The sequence below is a fragment of the Adiantum capillus-veneris genome, chromosome 3 (genome assembly GCF_014529385.1).
Source record: "Adiantum capillus-veneris isolate H3 chromosome 3, ASM1452938v2, whole genome shotgun sequence".
Classification (NCBI taxonomy): Eukaryota; Viridiplantae; Streptophyta; class Polypodiopsida; order Polypodiales; family Pteridaceae; genus Adiantum; species Adiantum capillus-veneris.
In genome coordinates this window covers 133,121,676-133,138,923 of record NC_140933.1, presented here as the reverse complement: position 1 = coordinate 133,138,923, position 17,248 = coordinate 133,121,676, and the positions used below count along the sequence as shown (strand labels likewise).

Sequence of the window (17,248 nt, the reverse complement as noted above, 5' to 3'; positions counted from 1 at the left end):
GAAGAAGAGAGATTTAACGCTGCAAGAAACTATCCCAAGAGACCTTAAAGATCTATCTGACAGGACTCAAGACCTGCTATTCAAGAGGAAAATGGTAAAGAGAGAGAAAGAATTTGCGACTTTTCCTTGTTAATTATAAGTGGGTGGCTAGAGAGATGCAGCCATCCATCTAAAAGTGCAAGCCGAGGAGGGCCCAAATTTGGGTGGCAGTCCTTTTTCCTACACAATATATTCACTCCACTCTTATTGTTATTTACAGATGGAGCCGCTCGAACAGCAAAAATTAACGTCGACAATGATGATGATGAGCAAGAGGATCTCGTCTTTCATTGGTTGCCGTTTTTTTTTTTGCAACGTGTTGTAAGCCAAGAAGAACTCGTTGTTTGCCTTCTCCAGCTCCTCCAAACTGTGACAAAATGCATTGGCTTCATCAAAAACTCTCTCTCTCTCTCTCTCTCTCTCTCTCTCTCTCTCTCTCTCTCTCTCTCTCTCTCTCTCTCTCTCTCTCTCTCTCTCTCAAATCCGCCCTACCGAGTGCATAACAGTTTTCTTTCACAACAATTAAAAGGTGGGCTGCCACGAAGCTCTCTCTCTCTCTCTCTCTCTCTCTCTCTCTCTCTCTCTCTCTCTCTCTCTCTCTCTCTCTCTCTCTCTCTCTCTCTCTCTCTCTCTCTCTCTCATGGTAAAGACCGGATCAATGTGAGCATGCTTGGCCAGGGCTTCCATGAACTCCTCTCGGCTCATCTTCATCAATACGCAGCGCTCCATCGAAGGTTGGACCTGAGGCGCAGAAAAAATGAGCAGGCTCTCTCTCTCTCTCTCTCTCTCTCTCTCTCTCTCTCTCTCTCCCCGCACGCGCACACACACACACACACAACCATGGAGAAGAGGCGAAGAGCATGGTAGCTGTAGTAAGAACGGTGAGATGGGTTGGCAACCTGCCACCTCCAACAGGTCTTGCTGCCCGAGTCTTGCTCTAAACAAGAGGGTGTTATCCCTTGAAGTTACTACAGAGGCATGATAGTGCTCAGCACTTGCATTACCTGTGGTAGAGAGCACACAGGCCACGAGCAGAAATAGAACAACTAACACTGGTCACACGAGGATGACGCTAAAGCGCCACCGAGGGCAGGCGAGGAAGTCGATGATGTGGCTGGATGCAGGAGGGTGCTTAATGTGAGCACGCTCGAAGGTGCTGCCACCGTGCTATTGTCTCTCTCTCTCACACTCTCCTACACACACAGGTTGTGCGCATGCAGTCGTACATGGCTCTCTCTCACTCTCACTCTCTCTCTCTCTCTCTCTCTCTCTCTCTCTCTCTCTCTCTCTCTCTCTCTCTCTCTCTCTCTCTCACACACACACACACACACACACACACACACACACACACACACATAAAGCATGCCAGGCAGCCAAGAGTTGACGCGTATGTCACAATCTCTGTCTCTCTCTCTCTCTCTCTCTCTCTCTCTCTCTCTCTCTCTCTCTCTCTCAAAAGACGAGACTGTTTCAATTCATTGGAGTAATAAAAGGAGGCAAGACGACATAGCAGCGATGAAGGCAGCCTCAAAGTTGGGGAAGGTGCAGTCCGTGCAGTGAAGGTCTTTACTTGAAAGGTTTAAAACCCTCCAGTGCACGACACGTGGATCCCTTCTCCTTCTTCAAAAATTTTAAGCCACATTATAAAGAGTATAGATGTCCTACCATTATTTACAAAGCCATAGTGGCTTATTGAACTGAGATTCTAAAATATTGTGCGAATAAAAATGGCCAAGAGTAATTGCCGACGCCTCTTTATCAACTCCCTGCATTCCACTTTACAAACTCATCATCATCAACTCAATTAGAAAATAAATAGATAGCGCATAATTAACCATTACGCCAGCTATCCCAATTGCAATTAACTAGTACAATAGGAGGATGTCCAGTCTCATAACATCCCTCCCACTAGGGATAGCAACTGTCCTCAGTTGCTCAATAGAGAAATCAATTGGACCGTGAGTGATGGAAACTGTGGAGAAGGTCGGGGAAGTTGCGAAAAAACTTTCGAGGCATCCATTTGGCATCCTCTCTAGGGTGGCCCTTGAAAGTCAAAAGTTAACGGTTATAAACCATGCCAGTGCGATATTGCAATTCTTCAATAATTAATGCACGAAAAGGTTTAGTCACGCACAATTTTTGTTTGAAGTAAAGGAAGTTTTCTTGCATGGTGTATTCGAGAAATGTGTGCACAGAATTGTCAAGCATATGCAGCCATGTCGTTTTGAAGTCATCATCATGTGCATAAGTGTTAGGCATAGTGTCAAATGAAGTTCCCGTAATGGTTGATAGATGATTAAGTGAGGGTCTTCTACTCAAAGCATTAGCTACAATGTTTTCTTTACCAGGTTGGCATTGAATATTGGACTGAAAATTTTGAATAAAAGCGGCCCACTTAATATGTCTATCATCTATTAAGGGCTGAGAAAGTAAATATTTGACACTTTGTTGATCAGTTTTTATGATGAGATCAGTACCCATTACATAGTGTTTTCAAATTTTCAATGCATGTACCACAATAGTCAACTCTTTATCATAAGTATTGAACTTTGTTTCAGAAGGTTTGAATTTACGGCTTTCAAAAGCAAGTGGATGGTCATCTTGCATAAGGACTCCACCGATACCTTTTCCACTAGCATCAGTGACTACCACAAAGAATGGTCTTTCAAAATTAGGCAATTGCAATACATGTGCATTAGTCAAAGCATGTTTAAGTGCATTAAATGAGCTTTCTTGTAAATCAGTCCATTCATAAGGTGTGTTTTTCTTTAGCAGGAGAGTCAAACAATGTGACTTGTAAGCAAAATTACGAACAAATTATGTGTAATAGCTACAAAGACCAAAAAAAGAACGTAGCTCATGCAAGTTTTTGGGTCTAGGCCATGACTGAATGGCGTCAATTTGTTTGAGGTCTATGTGTATTCCCTTACCCGATACAATGTGTCCCAAATATTCAATTTCAGATTGGAAAAATGAACTCTTTCCAGGATTCAAATACGAGTGATTTTGTGCAAGCAGATCAAATACACGTGTTAAGTGCTCTTTATGCTCTTCTTCATATTTACTGAATACCAGAATGTCATCAAAAAATACAATCACAAAATCTTGATGGTCAATGAAAATTCGATTCATCATGCGTGTTAATGTGGCTGGTGCATTTGTCAAACCAAATGGCATGACAAGAAATTCAAGGTGTCCAGTTTGTGTTCTGATAGCAGTTTTGTAGACATCATGTTTAATCATTTTGACTTGGTGATACCCTGATTTAAGGTCGATTTTGCTAAAAAAAATTGCCCCTTTCAGTTTGTCTAAAAGATCATCCACTCTAGGAATAGGAAACCTATTCTTAATGATGATCTTGTTTAAAGCCCTGTAGTCTCGATACACATGCGAAAGGTTTCATTTTTCTTCTTGACAAGAAGCATTGGAGCTCCTTATGGTGAACTACTAGGTCGGAGTAGGCCTTGGTCAAGTAAATCAGTGATTTGAGTTTGTATCTCTCTGTGTGCGGTTGGATTTACACGATAAGATGCTCTACAAGGAGGTTCACTACCCGGTATAATGTCAATTTTGTGGCCTTCTGGGCATGAAGGTGGAATTCCAGGTGGCAGATCATGCATGAAACAATCTTTAAATTGTGAGAGAAATTTATCATGTGTGGAGTTTCGTGAAGTTTCAATTTCAGCATAAATTTGATTTACCAACACTAGATATGTTTTCCCCTGTTTTCTAATTGCTCTTTTGGCTTAAGTCTAAGAGAGGAGTGGAAATTTTTGGTGTGCTAGTGTTGCTTGGATGGAGAAATTTTTAGTATTATGAGTGAGAGACATTGTACGTGTTTTATAATTAATCAACGGATCAAATTCATGACGAAATGGCATTCCCAAAATCATATCAGGACCATGCAATGGTGCTACCACAAATATTCGTGTTTGTGTAAATTCACCGATCAAACTTCAACAGTGACTTGGGTTTTACAATTAAAACGTTGATTTTTAAACAATTTTAACCTTGTGAGGTGATGAGATTTCAGAAAGAGATAGTTGTTGTGCCAAACGTGTGGAAATGAAATCATGGCTACTACCATCATCTAACAAAATGGTGACACTTTCACCCTTAATAGTGCATTGCACTTTAAACAAAGTATGAGGAGATATAAGAGTACCTGAAGATGGATTGTCATCGTTACCATAATCAGAATCATATCCCTCACCGTAGTTAACTTCCACTTCATTGTCGTCGAGAGTAGTATCTTCGATGAGGTTAAGAGTAGCTCCGTTGAGGCAGTTGTTGTTGAAGGGTTTTTTATTTGAATTTATGTTGATTCCATTGGATTGACCATTGCCCTTAGTAGGACCATTTAGGCACTTATCTGCATAGTGGCCATACTGAAAACATTTTAAAAAGCAAAAAGGCAATCATCGCCATTGAGAAACAAACAAAATCTGATGAATGTAATAGGTCTTTCGACATTGCTATGACTAACTTGCATGGGTGAAGAGGTGGACTCATTCCTTTCCTTGGGGTGGTTCTCCTATCAACCGATGTAGTTATATTCCGTTGTAATTGTTTTTGCTCGTTACAAGCATAACAAAAATTTATTTTATTTTTTTGTGATAATATAATCCACTCACAATTGTGAATTTTACCCCCAAAAAAAAGGGGGGGGGGGGGGGGGTGTTATACAACACATGCCTACTTGCAACTAAAATGCATCATAGTGATTCACATAATGGTGTGCAAAGTGCACTTTGCAAATGCAACAAGATCCTCAGTTGACATGCACGTAAGCAATGACAAGCTAGCTAATTAGCATACAATGCGGGCCATGACAACAAATAGCAAGCTAGCACCCATAACTTAATAACTATAATAATTTACAAACCGTACCATTATATTAGAACAGCATATCCAAAGGGAGCCTATTATTTTCTGCAGAAAGTTCAAACGTTTGGGTCTATTACTAGAGGTTAAAAACCGAATGACTAATGTTAATTGATCACTAATCCTATATTGGACGTTCCAACCACTAAATGGCCAGCAATATGACACGTAGCAAAAGTCGTGTCTTTCTACTATTGGTTCATTGAAACTGTAGTCTTCAAAGTGTTAAATGGTGCCTTCTGTAATCCTCTTTTGCGTGCACATGATAGTATTAAAAACTTGCCGTGGTGAATTTAAAGACCTTGCCTGATTGTTTAAAACAAACTCACACATTATTTATTACTTGTTGTTTATGAGTTGGTCTCTTTTTGAGTCTCTAAAGGAGCGTTGTAGTTTGCATACTTTGCATGCAAAGTTGACAACTCATAAAAGGAAAAGTGCAACATCTATCAACAACTATCAATTGTATGTAGCCTACGTATCTCGATCTGTCCCTCTCCTACCAAATCGGTGGTGTTTATTTTCCCACGGATAGCGATCAATCGTTCGGTCGTAAAGATCTGAAGTGAAAACTTGTCCACAGATCACGATCCTAGTGCAAGTCAACGGTTTTTAAATAATTAAAAAAGTTTTTTAAAAATCCTCTTTGGAGCTTCGGCTCAAGGCCAGGTCACACCGCCGCCTTCGCTTGAGACATGGTAATGGAAAACACACACAAGCCATCATACGTTGAGGCGGTGGTGGGGGCCCAAGGAGAGGCGAACGATCCCTCTCCTGATGGGGCAGACAAGGGCCCAAAAGTAGTCATAGCCCAACACAACACGGGCAGCCAATTCTTTCTCAATCTGCACCTTATGTCCTACCATTATTTACAAATCCAGAGTGACTTATTGAACTGAGATTCTAAAATACTGTGCGAATAAAAATAGCCAAGAGTAATTGCCGGTGCCTCTTCATCAACTCCCCGCATTCCACTCTACAAAATCATCATCATCAACTCAATTAGAAAATAAATAGACAGCACATAATTAACCATTACGCCAGCTATCTAAATCGTAGCTAACCACTACAACAGAAGGGTGCTCAGTCTCATAACATCGCTCCCACCAGGGATAGCAAATGTCCTCAGCTGCTCAATTGAGAAATCAACTGGACCGTGAGTGATGGAAACTGTGGAAAAGATCGGGGAAGTTGTGAAAATACTTTTCAGGCATCCTCTTTAGGGTGGCCCTTGAAAGTCAAAAGGTAACGGTTATAAACCATGCCTGTGCGATGTTGCAATTCTTCAATAATTAATGTACGAAAAGGTTTAGTCACACACGATTTTTGTTTGAAGTAAAGGGAGTTTTCTTGAATGGTGTATTCAAGAAATGTGTGCACAAAATTGTCAAGCATATGCAACCATGTCGTTTTGAAGTCATCATCATGTGCATAAGTGTTAGGCATAGTGTCAAATGAAGTTCCCGTAATGGTTGATAGATGATCAAGTGAGGGTCTTCTACTGAAAACATTAGCTACAATGTTTTCTTTACCAGGTTGATATTGAATGTTGGGCTGAAAATTTTGAATAAAAGCGGCCCACTTAATATGTCTATCATCTATTAAGGGCTGAAAAAGTAAATATTTGACACTTTGTTGATCAGTTTTTATGATGAGATCAGTACTTATTACATAGTGTTTTCACATTTCAATGCATGTACCACAGCACTCAACTCTTTATCATAAGTACTGAACTTTGTTTCAGAAGGTTTGAATTTATGGCTTTCAAAAGCAAGTGGATAGTTATCTTGCATAAGGACTGCACCGATACCTTTTTCACTAGCATCAGTGACTACCACAAAGAATGGTCTTTCAAAATCAGGCCATTGCAATACAGGTGCAGTAGCATGTTTAAGTGCATTAAATGAGATTTCTTGTAAATCAGTCCATTCATAAGGTGTGTTTTTCGTCAACAGGAGAGTCAAACAATGTGACTTGTAACCAAAATTACTAATAAATTTCCTGTAATAGCTACAAAGACCAAAAAAAGAACGTAGCTCATGCAAGTTTTTGGGTCTAGGCCATGACTGAATGGCTTCAATTTTCTTGGGGTCTATATGTATTCCCTTACCCGATACAATGTGTCCCAAATATTCAATTTCAGATTGGAAAAATGAACTCTTTTCAAGATTCAAATACAAGTGATTTTGTGCAAGCATATCAAATACACATGTTAAGTGCTCTATATTCTCTTCTTCAGATTTACTGAATACCAGAATGTCATCAAAAAATACAATCACAAATCTTGATGGTCAATGAAAATTTGATTCATCATACATGTGAATGTGGCTGGTGCATTTGTCAAACCAAATGGCATGAGAAGAAATTTATAGTGTCCAGGTTGTGTTCTGAAAGCAGTTTTGTAGACATCATGTTCAAACATTTTGACTTGGTGGTACCCTGATTTAAGGTCAATTTTGCTAAAAATGTTTGCCCCTTTCAGTTTGTCTAAAAGATCATCCACTCTAGGAATAGGAAACCTATTCTTAATGCTGATTTTGTTTAAAGCCCTGTAGTCGATACACATGCGAAAGGTTTCATTTTTCTTCTTGACAAGAAGTACTCGAGCTCCGTATGGTGAACTAGTAGCTCGGATTAGGCCTCGGTCAAGTAAATCAATGATTTGAGTTTGTATCTCCCTATGTGCAGTTGGATTTACATGATAAGGTGCTCTACAAGGAGGTTCACTACCCGGTATAATGTCAATTTTGTGGTCTTCTGGACGTGAAGGTGGAATTCCAGGTGGCAGATCACGCATGAAACAATCTTTAAATTATGAGAGAAATTTATCGTGTGTGGAGTTTCGTGAAGTTTCAGTTTCAGCAGAAGTTTGATTTACCGACACTAGATATGTTTTCCCCTGTTTTCTAATTACTCTTTTGGCTTGAGTGTGAGAGAGGAGTGAAAATTTTTGATGTGCTAATGTTGCTTGGATGGAGAAATTTTTATTATTATGAGTGAGAGACATTGTACGTGTTTTATCATTAATCAACGGGTCAAATTCATGACGAAATGGCATTCCCAAAATCATATCAAGACCATGCAATGGTGCTACCAGAAATGTTCGTGTTTGTATAAATTCACCGATGCAAACTTCAATAGTGACTTGGGTTTTACAATTAAAACGTTGATTATTAAAAACAGTTTTAACCTTGTGAGGTGATGAGATTTCAGAGAGAGATAGTTACTGTGTCAAACGTGTGGAAATGAAATCATGGCTACTACCATCATCTAACAGAATGGTGACACTTTCACCCTTAACAGTGCCTTGCACTTTAAACAAAGTGTGAGGAGATATAAGAGTACCTGAAGATGGATTGTCATCGTTATCATAATCATGATCATATCCCTCACCGTAGTTAACTTCCACTTCATTGTCGTCGGAAGTAGCATCTTCGATGAGGTTAAGAGTAGCTCTGTTGGGGCGGTTGTTGTTGAAGAGTTCTTTATTTGAATTTCTGTTGACTCCATTGGAATGGACATTGGATTGACCATTGCCCTTAGTAGGACCATTTGGGCACTTATCTGCATAGTGACCATACTAAAAACATTTAAAACACTTCACCTTTTTGTTACAATTAGAATTTGGAGTAGGTCGTTGGTTGAAAGAATTTTTGTTGTCTCGTTGCTGCATGTTGTTGTTGTTGTTGCTTGTATGAGGTTGAGCAGTTGTAGGAGAATTGTCAAATCTGCATCTCTTGAAAAAGGGACGGCTTTGGTGTTTATTTCTATCAAATTTAGTAAAGAAAGGAGGTCTCTTGTTACGGTTAGCGTTAACAGTTTGATCAGTTTGAAAAGGTTATCCATCTTTCTTCTTTTCTGCATTAAGGGCCAAATTAATAGCTTTTGACAGAGAATCTGGTTCGAACATATCTACCTCAGCACCAATTTGTAATACCAAGCCTGATATGTACTTACGCTTCAATTTCCTGCGACTAACATGTTCAATAGCTTGCAATTGAATTAAACAGTTCCAAAAACGATCAGTGTAACCCTGTACATCTTCATTTTGACCCTGTCGAATTAAATCCCATTGACGTCGTGCTTTAGCTTTATACTATGTGGGCAAAAATTGAGGTAAATTTTTAAATGCATGCCAGTTACGTGGTCTCTAATTTTCCCACTTGCATATTTTCCCTGCAAGGCCTCTGATTGCCTGACATTCCATAAATAGGTGGGCCAGATATTCACTAGCCATCTTGCACCCAAGCATCGATTGGACCCAATTCCTCTTTCTTGGATCTTTATGCCCATCGGTAGAGCACCCCACGTCACCTTCCATACAAACATCTTCATAAATTGTGGCCATTTTGGCTTCCAGATGTTCTCCATAACTTCCTCCCATCATTCTTCCAACCATTGTCTCTTCCATATTTTGTTGAGGGGGCTAGACCAATTATTATTGTGCATCAATGCATGATATATGCCTTTAGAATGGGGTTTCCAGAAAAGACTACTTCCATGCCATTTCTAGCAATCCATTCAATCCCAGATTCATAGATTGGCATCACAACATTGTCAAGATCTTTTATCACTCTGTTGACTACTAACAATATCTCAAAGCCATTTAATTGATACTAGGTTGCCAGAAAGTCAATGGTTTTCCAGCTCTTACTGTTACCATCCCAGAAGTGTATAAGTCAATTTAGACCCTTATTATTCACTTTCTCGGCAGTTTCTATCCAATAGGGGCTTTGTGGTGGTCTGAAAACTTTAGACATCCAAGGGGACCAGTGCAAGATGGAGTTCTTGAAGTACCTGGTTTCTTTCCCCCACTCCAATACCCCAGCCGCTCTTTTGCACTTCCTCACCAGTTCCCATGAGATGCCCTCCAGACTTAGGTTAGACCACGTTGGGGCTAAAAGTTTGTCATGAACCTCTACCCCTTTCCACTTACCACCTTTCAAACGAGGTTTAGCTTCTTCTAACATATCCTTGGTCATAATAGCCCAAGCTTGGTCCTGGTTAGCCAATGAGACCATAAATTTGTTGCACAAGGCCTCAGCATGGGCAACTGGCTTTAGAATTCCAAGACCTCCTTGGTCAACTGACCGAGCGACTGACTCCCATTTGATCCACTGCCATGGTCTGAAGGATTTTGTGTTGTTTTTCCATAAAATACATCATAGTGATTTACATAGTGGTGTGGAAAGTGCACTTTGCAAATGCAACAAGATCCTCAGTTGACATGCACGTAAGCAATAACAAGCTAGCAAGATAGAATACAATTTGGGCCATGACAACAAATAGCAAGTAGCACCCACAACTTAATAACAATAATAATTTACAAACCGTACTATTATATTAGAACACTCCTATATTTTTTGCAGAAAGTTCAAACGTCTGGGTCGAATACTAGAGGTTAATAACCGAATGACTAATGTTAATTGATTACTAATCCTAAATTGGACATTGCAACCACTAAGTGGCCCACATTATGACACGTAGCACAAGTCGTGTCTTTCTACTATTGGTTCATTGAAATTGTAGTCTTCAAAGTGTTAATGGCGCCTTCTTTAATCCTCTTTTGCGTGCACATGATAGCATTAAAAACTTGCCGTGGTGGATTTAAAGACTTGCTTGATTGTTTAAAACAAACTCACACATTATTTATTACTTGTTGTTTATGAGTTGAGGTCTCTTTTTGAGTCTGTTGTAGTTGGCATACTTTGCATGCAAAGTTGACAACTCTCTCACAAAAGGAAAAGGGCAACATCTATCAACAACTATCAAATGTATGTAGCCTACGCGATCCGTCACCTCTCCTACCAACTCGGTGGTGTTTATTTTCCCATGGATCACGATCAATCGTTCGGTCATAAAGATCTGAAGTGAAAAGTTGTCCACGGATCGCGATCCTAGTGCAAGTCAAAGATTTTTAAATAATTTAAAAAAGTTCATTTTTAAAAATTCTCTTTGGAGCTTCAGCTCAGGGCCGGGTAACATAGTCGCCTTCGCTTGAGACATGGCCACGGAAAACATGCACAAGCCATCATACGTTGAGGCGGTGGTGGGGGCCCAAGGAGAGGCGAACGACCCCTCTCTTGGTGGGGCAGACAAGGGCCCAAAAGTAGTCATAGCCCAACACAACAGGGGCAGCCAGCGGCATGTCGAGGCTAAACAAGGAGGAACTGAAAGGACATAAGGTGCAGATTGAGAAAGTATTGGCTACGATTATTAGTGCGCTATCCTTGAATAAAAGAACATTGGAGAAAGCTAAGGCACCCACAAACCTTTGGATGTTGCTCAGGGAGATAGGGCCTTTCAAGTTCTTAAAAGAACGCTTCCACAAAGAGTCGAAGTAGAGGACCCTCTCACCGTGGCGGTCCCTCCTACTCTAATCAAGAGACAACTCATCGAGCTTGCTAAATCTACGTTGGTATTCGATTTCATGGGTAGGGTGCATGCCAAAGCAGAAGTTGTCAATTGCCTTCATACTTTCAATGTCATGAATCAGGGTGGATCTGTATCTAATGCTCAATACCTTGGGCTTTTTCTCAGTACAGTTCAACGACGAGGCAACAATGGCCAAAGTTTTGGCAAGTCCTTCTCCCTTGGTCACTGCCCCAAGCCTGGTAACAGATGAGAAAATTCACGCCCGCAACGATCCAGGTGGATACTGAAACAATGGCTCCGCCTCATAATATTAATGTAAAGACACTAGAAAATGGGTAGCCGGAATGTAAGCAAGGAAACCCTAGAGAGTTTGGAGGAGCCCGACAAAGCCCATCATAGCAATGAAAATGCCACCCCTAGATAATGTTTCATGTCTGCCACCCAGAAAAAACGACATCCCCAGTGTTTTAGAAGATTGTTTTATCACCCACATTTAGAAAGGATGATGAAGGGTGGAAACAAATCTCTAATATATCATGAAAGCGGTTCAAATCTCAAGCCCGGGCTATTGGGTAGATGAAAGAAGCCCCGCCAGACATTCTGAAAACCCCCTTTCTCTAGAATAATATCTTTGAGGCTCTTCGGGATGCCAACCCAAAAAACCTCGTGGTAATTGAGGGGAATGGGAAAGGATCAATGGAGGAGTACAATAGGAAAGAGGGCACGGAAGAAGAATTCCTAGAGGTGTAGAAGGTTGTATCCCAATCTCAGCAATGGAAGAGTTTGTTCTCCAATCATGGAATGTGAAGGGGCTTAAAACCCAGAAGAAGAGCTCCTTTGGTCCAGATAGATGTTCCCAATGCAGAACGGCTTATGAGGACCTCCCTCACTTATTCAAGGAGTGCTCAGTGATTTGTGGCCTAGCAGAGAAGATTTGCCAATGGGGTCAAAAGGCCTAGAAGATAGGTTTTTTCAAGAACGATCTCTTCCTATATGTGGGAATGTGCTCAAGAGTTAAGCGCTTCTAATCAGTACGCAAATTGTTAGATTTTTCTATTTCAAACACATATGGAAGGTCAGAGAATTGTCGAGTCTTTGAGAATGCCCTAGAAATAGCTAGGCTTACAGAGATTCTACAAGAAAACAAGGAAGCAATTGTCGCCATTGGGAAATGAATGAAATCTGAAGAATGGAACAAGGAAAATGGTGCCACATTGAATTATTAGTATTTGGATCCTTGCTCTGGTCAAAGTTGGTTCAACCAAGTTTCTTTCTTTAGTGTCCTGAGGGGGCTCCCCTATTAGGCGATGTATCCACAAGTGCTCGAAGACGTCATGACTCGGCACGAGCATGACTAAAATTTGTAATTTTATGGCTATGCTAATATAGTTCCCTCACCATTGTGAGTTTTGTAAAAAAAATTTGAAAAAAGAATACATTAGCTTTTGGCATGCTTTGGAGAACAAAGCATTTAGGAGTGGATTCATAAAAGTTTGATTCCATGATGTGAGATATTGCAATATTTTAATTTGTGAATTGATCTTTTTATTTAGGTATTTCTTTAAACATCTATTTCATTTCATTAAATTGTCATATTATTTCTTATGTTTATTAGATCTGCTACAGACACAATGAATGAACCATTGTGGGTTGGTAACCAATTTTGGCTATAGAGGTCGTTAGTTCTATCACACAATTATCATTTGTTCTAATGGCCGGATTGGCTAAAAGACGACAAAGAGGGATGTGTGGCAACAAGTGATTGTATGGCACAACATGTGCATTAATCCAGCCTAATAAAATGTGACTATCAACCACAGATCCAAAGTGTTGGGTTTCAAAACCCATGGGAATTACCCCTTATGGAGCATGCAGATGAATTGCACTCTTTTAGAAGCTTTGCATGGCAACTTTTTACTTTATATGTAAGGCTGTACAAATAATACAAGCATGCTTTTTGTTTTATTTTTTATGTGTCGAGTCTCTCTCTCCTCTCTCGCTCGTTCTGCTGCGCACCCTCCTCGCCATGGTGGTTCCCATCCGTTACCACCCTCCATAGATGCTCCGAACGCCTGGTATCAAAGCATTTGATTGAAGATCTCAGAGGATTTAAGATGAAGAAGAAAGTGGAGGCCGAAAGCAAGTGGGTGTCACATACGGTAACCATCGGGAGTGCATACACTAGGTGGTCAAGGCCAGCTTTGAACAGCATGAAAGCAGTCAACTGCAATACTTCTAGAGCTTGGGTAAGATGCTACAACCACATAGCCTTTTCTCAATATTTGTAGCACCTCTTACTTTTCACTGGCTGCCACCTATGCAGGATTCCTTACCAAAGCTTCAAGCTGAACCATCTTGTAATCGGTGACCTGCCTAATAGTATGTTTCAAAATACACCAGGAGGCAAGAATGAGCAAACATCTGCAAATTGAGAAAGTGCTTTGCATAAGTTTAGCATCCTAGTCTTGTACTACACAAGCTGTGTCAGGGGCCAACTTTCTTCAAGCTTCTATGGAAGCACCTGTCCCAACTTGCTCTCTATTGTGAGCTCAACATATCAACCCTTGGCAACCAAAGACAATGTGGTCTCTCATGCCACTCTCTGATTGAGCATGCATGATTGCTTCATTCAGGGATGTGATGGGTCCATTTTGCTTTCCTCAACTTCGGATAACAGTGCAGAAAGGGACTATGTGGATAACGACATACCCCAACAAGCATTCGACACCATTGATGAAATTAAGAAAGATGTTGAAGCATCTTGCACAGGAGTTGTTTCTTGTGCTAATATAGTGGCTTTGGCAAGCCTTGGTCTTGTCGGTGACAAGGTAATAGGCAAAGATGTTCATGGTCACGACTCGCGGTTGTAATCGAGGCGATGCATGGACATGTTCAAAATGCCAAGAAAGATTTACAACACTCTCAAACACATAGACAACCACTCAAGCACAGAAGTCAAAGGTTTGATAGAAGGAGCTGGTCCATCAACATCAATTTTCTCAAAAAATTGTTTTTCACGTTCAGTGTCATAGATCTGTCATGCTATTAACACTATATATTTTGAGTCAAAGTCCTATTTTAGCCTATAAAATTGTCAACTATTGCCATGACATACATTGTACGGGCTATACACACTGCCACAAGTGGTAAGACCTCCCAAACACATTTGTTCTCAGTCCTATTTGTTCTCAGTCCTATTTTGTTCTGCTTCTCATGAGGTTACTGGGTACACCTTAAACCCAAGGTTTGGCAATGAACCAAAAACTCCATTTATTGGTAGCTAATTTTCAACCTACACCCTATCTGTTCAAGGGGGGTTTACTATCATAGCACCAGGTTATAGATACACCATAAATCCTTGGTTGTGAGAGAACCTAAAACTCATGGTTGACGAGTACACCAAAAACTCGAGGTATCATGAGAGTGGTATGTCTAGTTCGGGCTTGAGAGGGGGATTGTTGGGTTTCCAAGCCTATGGGAATTACCCCTTATGGAGCATGCAGATGAATTTCACTCTTTTAGAAGCTTTGCATGGAAAATTTTTACTTTATATGTAAAGCTTTACAAACAATACATGCGTGCTTTTTGTTTTTTTTTTCCTGTGTCTAGTCTCTCTCTCCTCTCTCGCTCGTCATGTTGCCCACCCTCCTTGCCATGGTGGTTCCCATCCGTTACCACCCTCCATAGCTGCTCCTAACACAAAGAGATTGGTAAGAGGGTCATTATCCATGTTTTCGCTTCTATGGTCGTCGATGTGACTACACCCGTCGACGGAGGTACGTGTGTAGCTGTCAATACGGACGCTTCAACTGTGGATGTCATCGCAAAACCACTTTCTTGAGTGTTGTGCTGAGGAATTTCTTCTTGAGTGATGTGGAGCGTCCTTTCTACTTGGCAGTCCACTACTTTATAAAAAGTTTTCTTGTTAGAGTTTGCACTTTCTTTATAATTGGGGTGCTTATGGCTTTGAGAAGGTAGAGAGTGAGAAGAGAGAATGGAAAGTTTAAGGAAGGGGGGAGAAGGTTTGAGAGAAAAGAGAGTGAAAATTTGAGAGAAAAAGGAATGGAAAGGAAGGGAAAATGTTTAAGCAAAGGGATAAAGAGAGGGTAATGAAATGAGAAAGATGTGCTTTTTTAGAGTTCACTTACTCAGAAGACAAAGGTAGAGAGTGGGAGTGAGAAAGAAGGAAAGACACGGAAAAGGGGGGGAGGGGGTGGTCAAAAAGAGGGGGGGGGGGGGGGGGGGGGGAGGACACCCACGTGGAGTACGGGGTGCCCGTAGTCCGCGCAAGCATCAGCGTGCGCCCGAGTAGCCCCACATGGCACACATGTGGATCGCCACGTGTTTCGGAATGGGCCACACTGGTGCCACATAAGCATGGCGCTAGCGTGGTTCGCCATCCAGACCGCCGAGGACCATGTGGCCACGAGGTTCCGTGGGAGGCAAGAGGGGATGGCTCCCACGGAGGGAGGGGGATGAGAGAGAGGGAGGGAGGCATGTTCCCACAGGGGAGGGGGGGGGAGAGAGAGAGAGAGAGAGAGTGAGGGGTATAAGGGAAGAGAGAGAAACATATAGAGAGATAGGGGGAGAGGGGGGGAGACAATTCCCACGTGGGGAGGGTCCTAGACAAGATCCTATACCATTTGATAGGCGTGGCACTTATGGGAGAGAGTTAGTGATGTCAGCCACGTTTGATGACCAAATTAGAGACATTCTTGAGCTCCCTCACATGGAGGAGAAAATATCCATTGTATAGGACGGCAATCATTGGCTACATGCGTGGAAAGATTGGGCATTGTGGGAGTGGCTACATGAATTCTCTATAGCAAAGGTTGAGTGCACAATTGTAAAGTGTGACCCAGAGGAGATGGCGGAATTTCTGTTAGTGCTTGGCATGATCAACAAGTAAGTTTCTTCACACTTCTATTGGTGCAGTTGAGTTATTAATTGTTAATAAAATTTTACATTTAAAAATAGGGTGACACGAGTCCATGTGCTTCACACCACTGCCAACGACATATTTATGGTGCAAAAATTAGCGCTTGCCGACCCACAGTCCTTATTGGACAAATTCAATGAAGAAGATAGGGAGAAAGTTGAGAGGGCACTTTGTGGCACGGCAATAAACCGTTCTAAATGGCTTAGATTACCTATGTCTTTGCTAGCACGAGTACTCTGGAAGGTAATTCTAAATTTATAATACACATGCATTAAGTAAGTACATGGGATTTTTCTTAGAAATCACTTTGTTTTGGTGATTTTTATTGCAGGAAGATTTCGATGCAATGTATCGACTAAAAACACAAAATTTGTCGGCCAAGGGGAGTAGAGAGTACCACATGCACGAAGATAATTACAAGGAAAGCTATGATTTGGTTATAAAAGAGACCGACAACATTTTTGTGAGTAAGGAACTAGAGATAGCGGTCATAACCAATATTGAGAATGGTGTAGATTTTTTTTGTGGATTGGGAAGAGAGGGGTTGCAAAATGATTCCCTTCAGAGTCTCCGAGGTTTCACGGGCACACATTACTCCTGCGGAGTAAGTACTATCTGATTTTAAAAGTACTATTTGTTCTTGTTAATTTTCTATAAAATATTATCCAATGGTAAATTGCAAAAGATATCGCATGGTCAATATATTGGCCAAGGGCGATGTGTCGTTGGTGGAGACATCTATTCCGACTCAAGAGAAGCCATTCTCACAATGGTTAAGAATGCACGTATATTGGTGGCAGCTTGAAAGATGAGCGTAGTAACATTAGAGTATAGGGTGTTATCTAGTATTACCACATTACTAATACTTGGAGTTCATAGGTGTTTTGAGCTTGGCAGAGAAGCTACATGCACGCACCGCAGATGATTGTGGCATGTCTCTTGATGAGGCAATGCAAGTTTTTCGACAAAAGCACTTTCACAAGTCTTTTGTGTGATGGAAGTCAACGATAC

At 41.0% G+C, this 17,248-nt stretch overlaps 1 protein-coding gene across 5 annotated transcripts; it reads right to left on the bottom strand.

The window, feature by feature from the left end:
* Positions 1-360: 360 nt before the first annotated feature.
* LOC147461742 (uncharacterized) lies at positions 361-5,063 on the bottom strand. 5 transcript variants are annotated; one of them, XM_086509201.1, is made up of 4 exons: positions 4,526-4,921; positions 4,205-4,427; positions 691-780; positions 361-406 (listed from the first exon to the last, which is right to left on the bottom strand). In XM_086509201.1, the coding sequence occupies exons 1-3, from the start codon at positions 4,529-4,531 to the stop codon at positions 695-697; spliced, it is 315 nt and encodes a 104-aa protein (XP_086365327.1). In that variant the 5' UTR covers positions 4,532-4,921; the 3' UTR covers positions 361-406; positions 691-694. The 5 variants fall into 5 exon arrangements, 3 of the variants coding, with proteins under 3 accessions (XP_086365327.1, XP_086365328.1, XP_086365329.1); XR_015187631.1 differs by lacking the exons at positions 361-406; positions 691-780; positions 4,526-4,921 and adding exons at positions 1,703-1,805; positions 4,930-5,063 and having other exon boundaries at positions 4,205-4,411; XR_015187630.1 differs by lacking the exons at positions 361-406; positions 691-780 and adding an exon at positions 1,703-1,805 and having other exon boundaries at positions 4,205-4,411; positions 4,526-4,910.
* Positions 5,064-17,248: the final 12,185 nt, after the last annotated feature.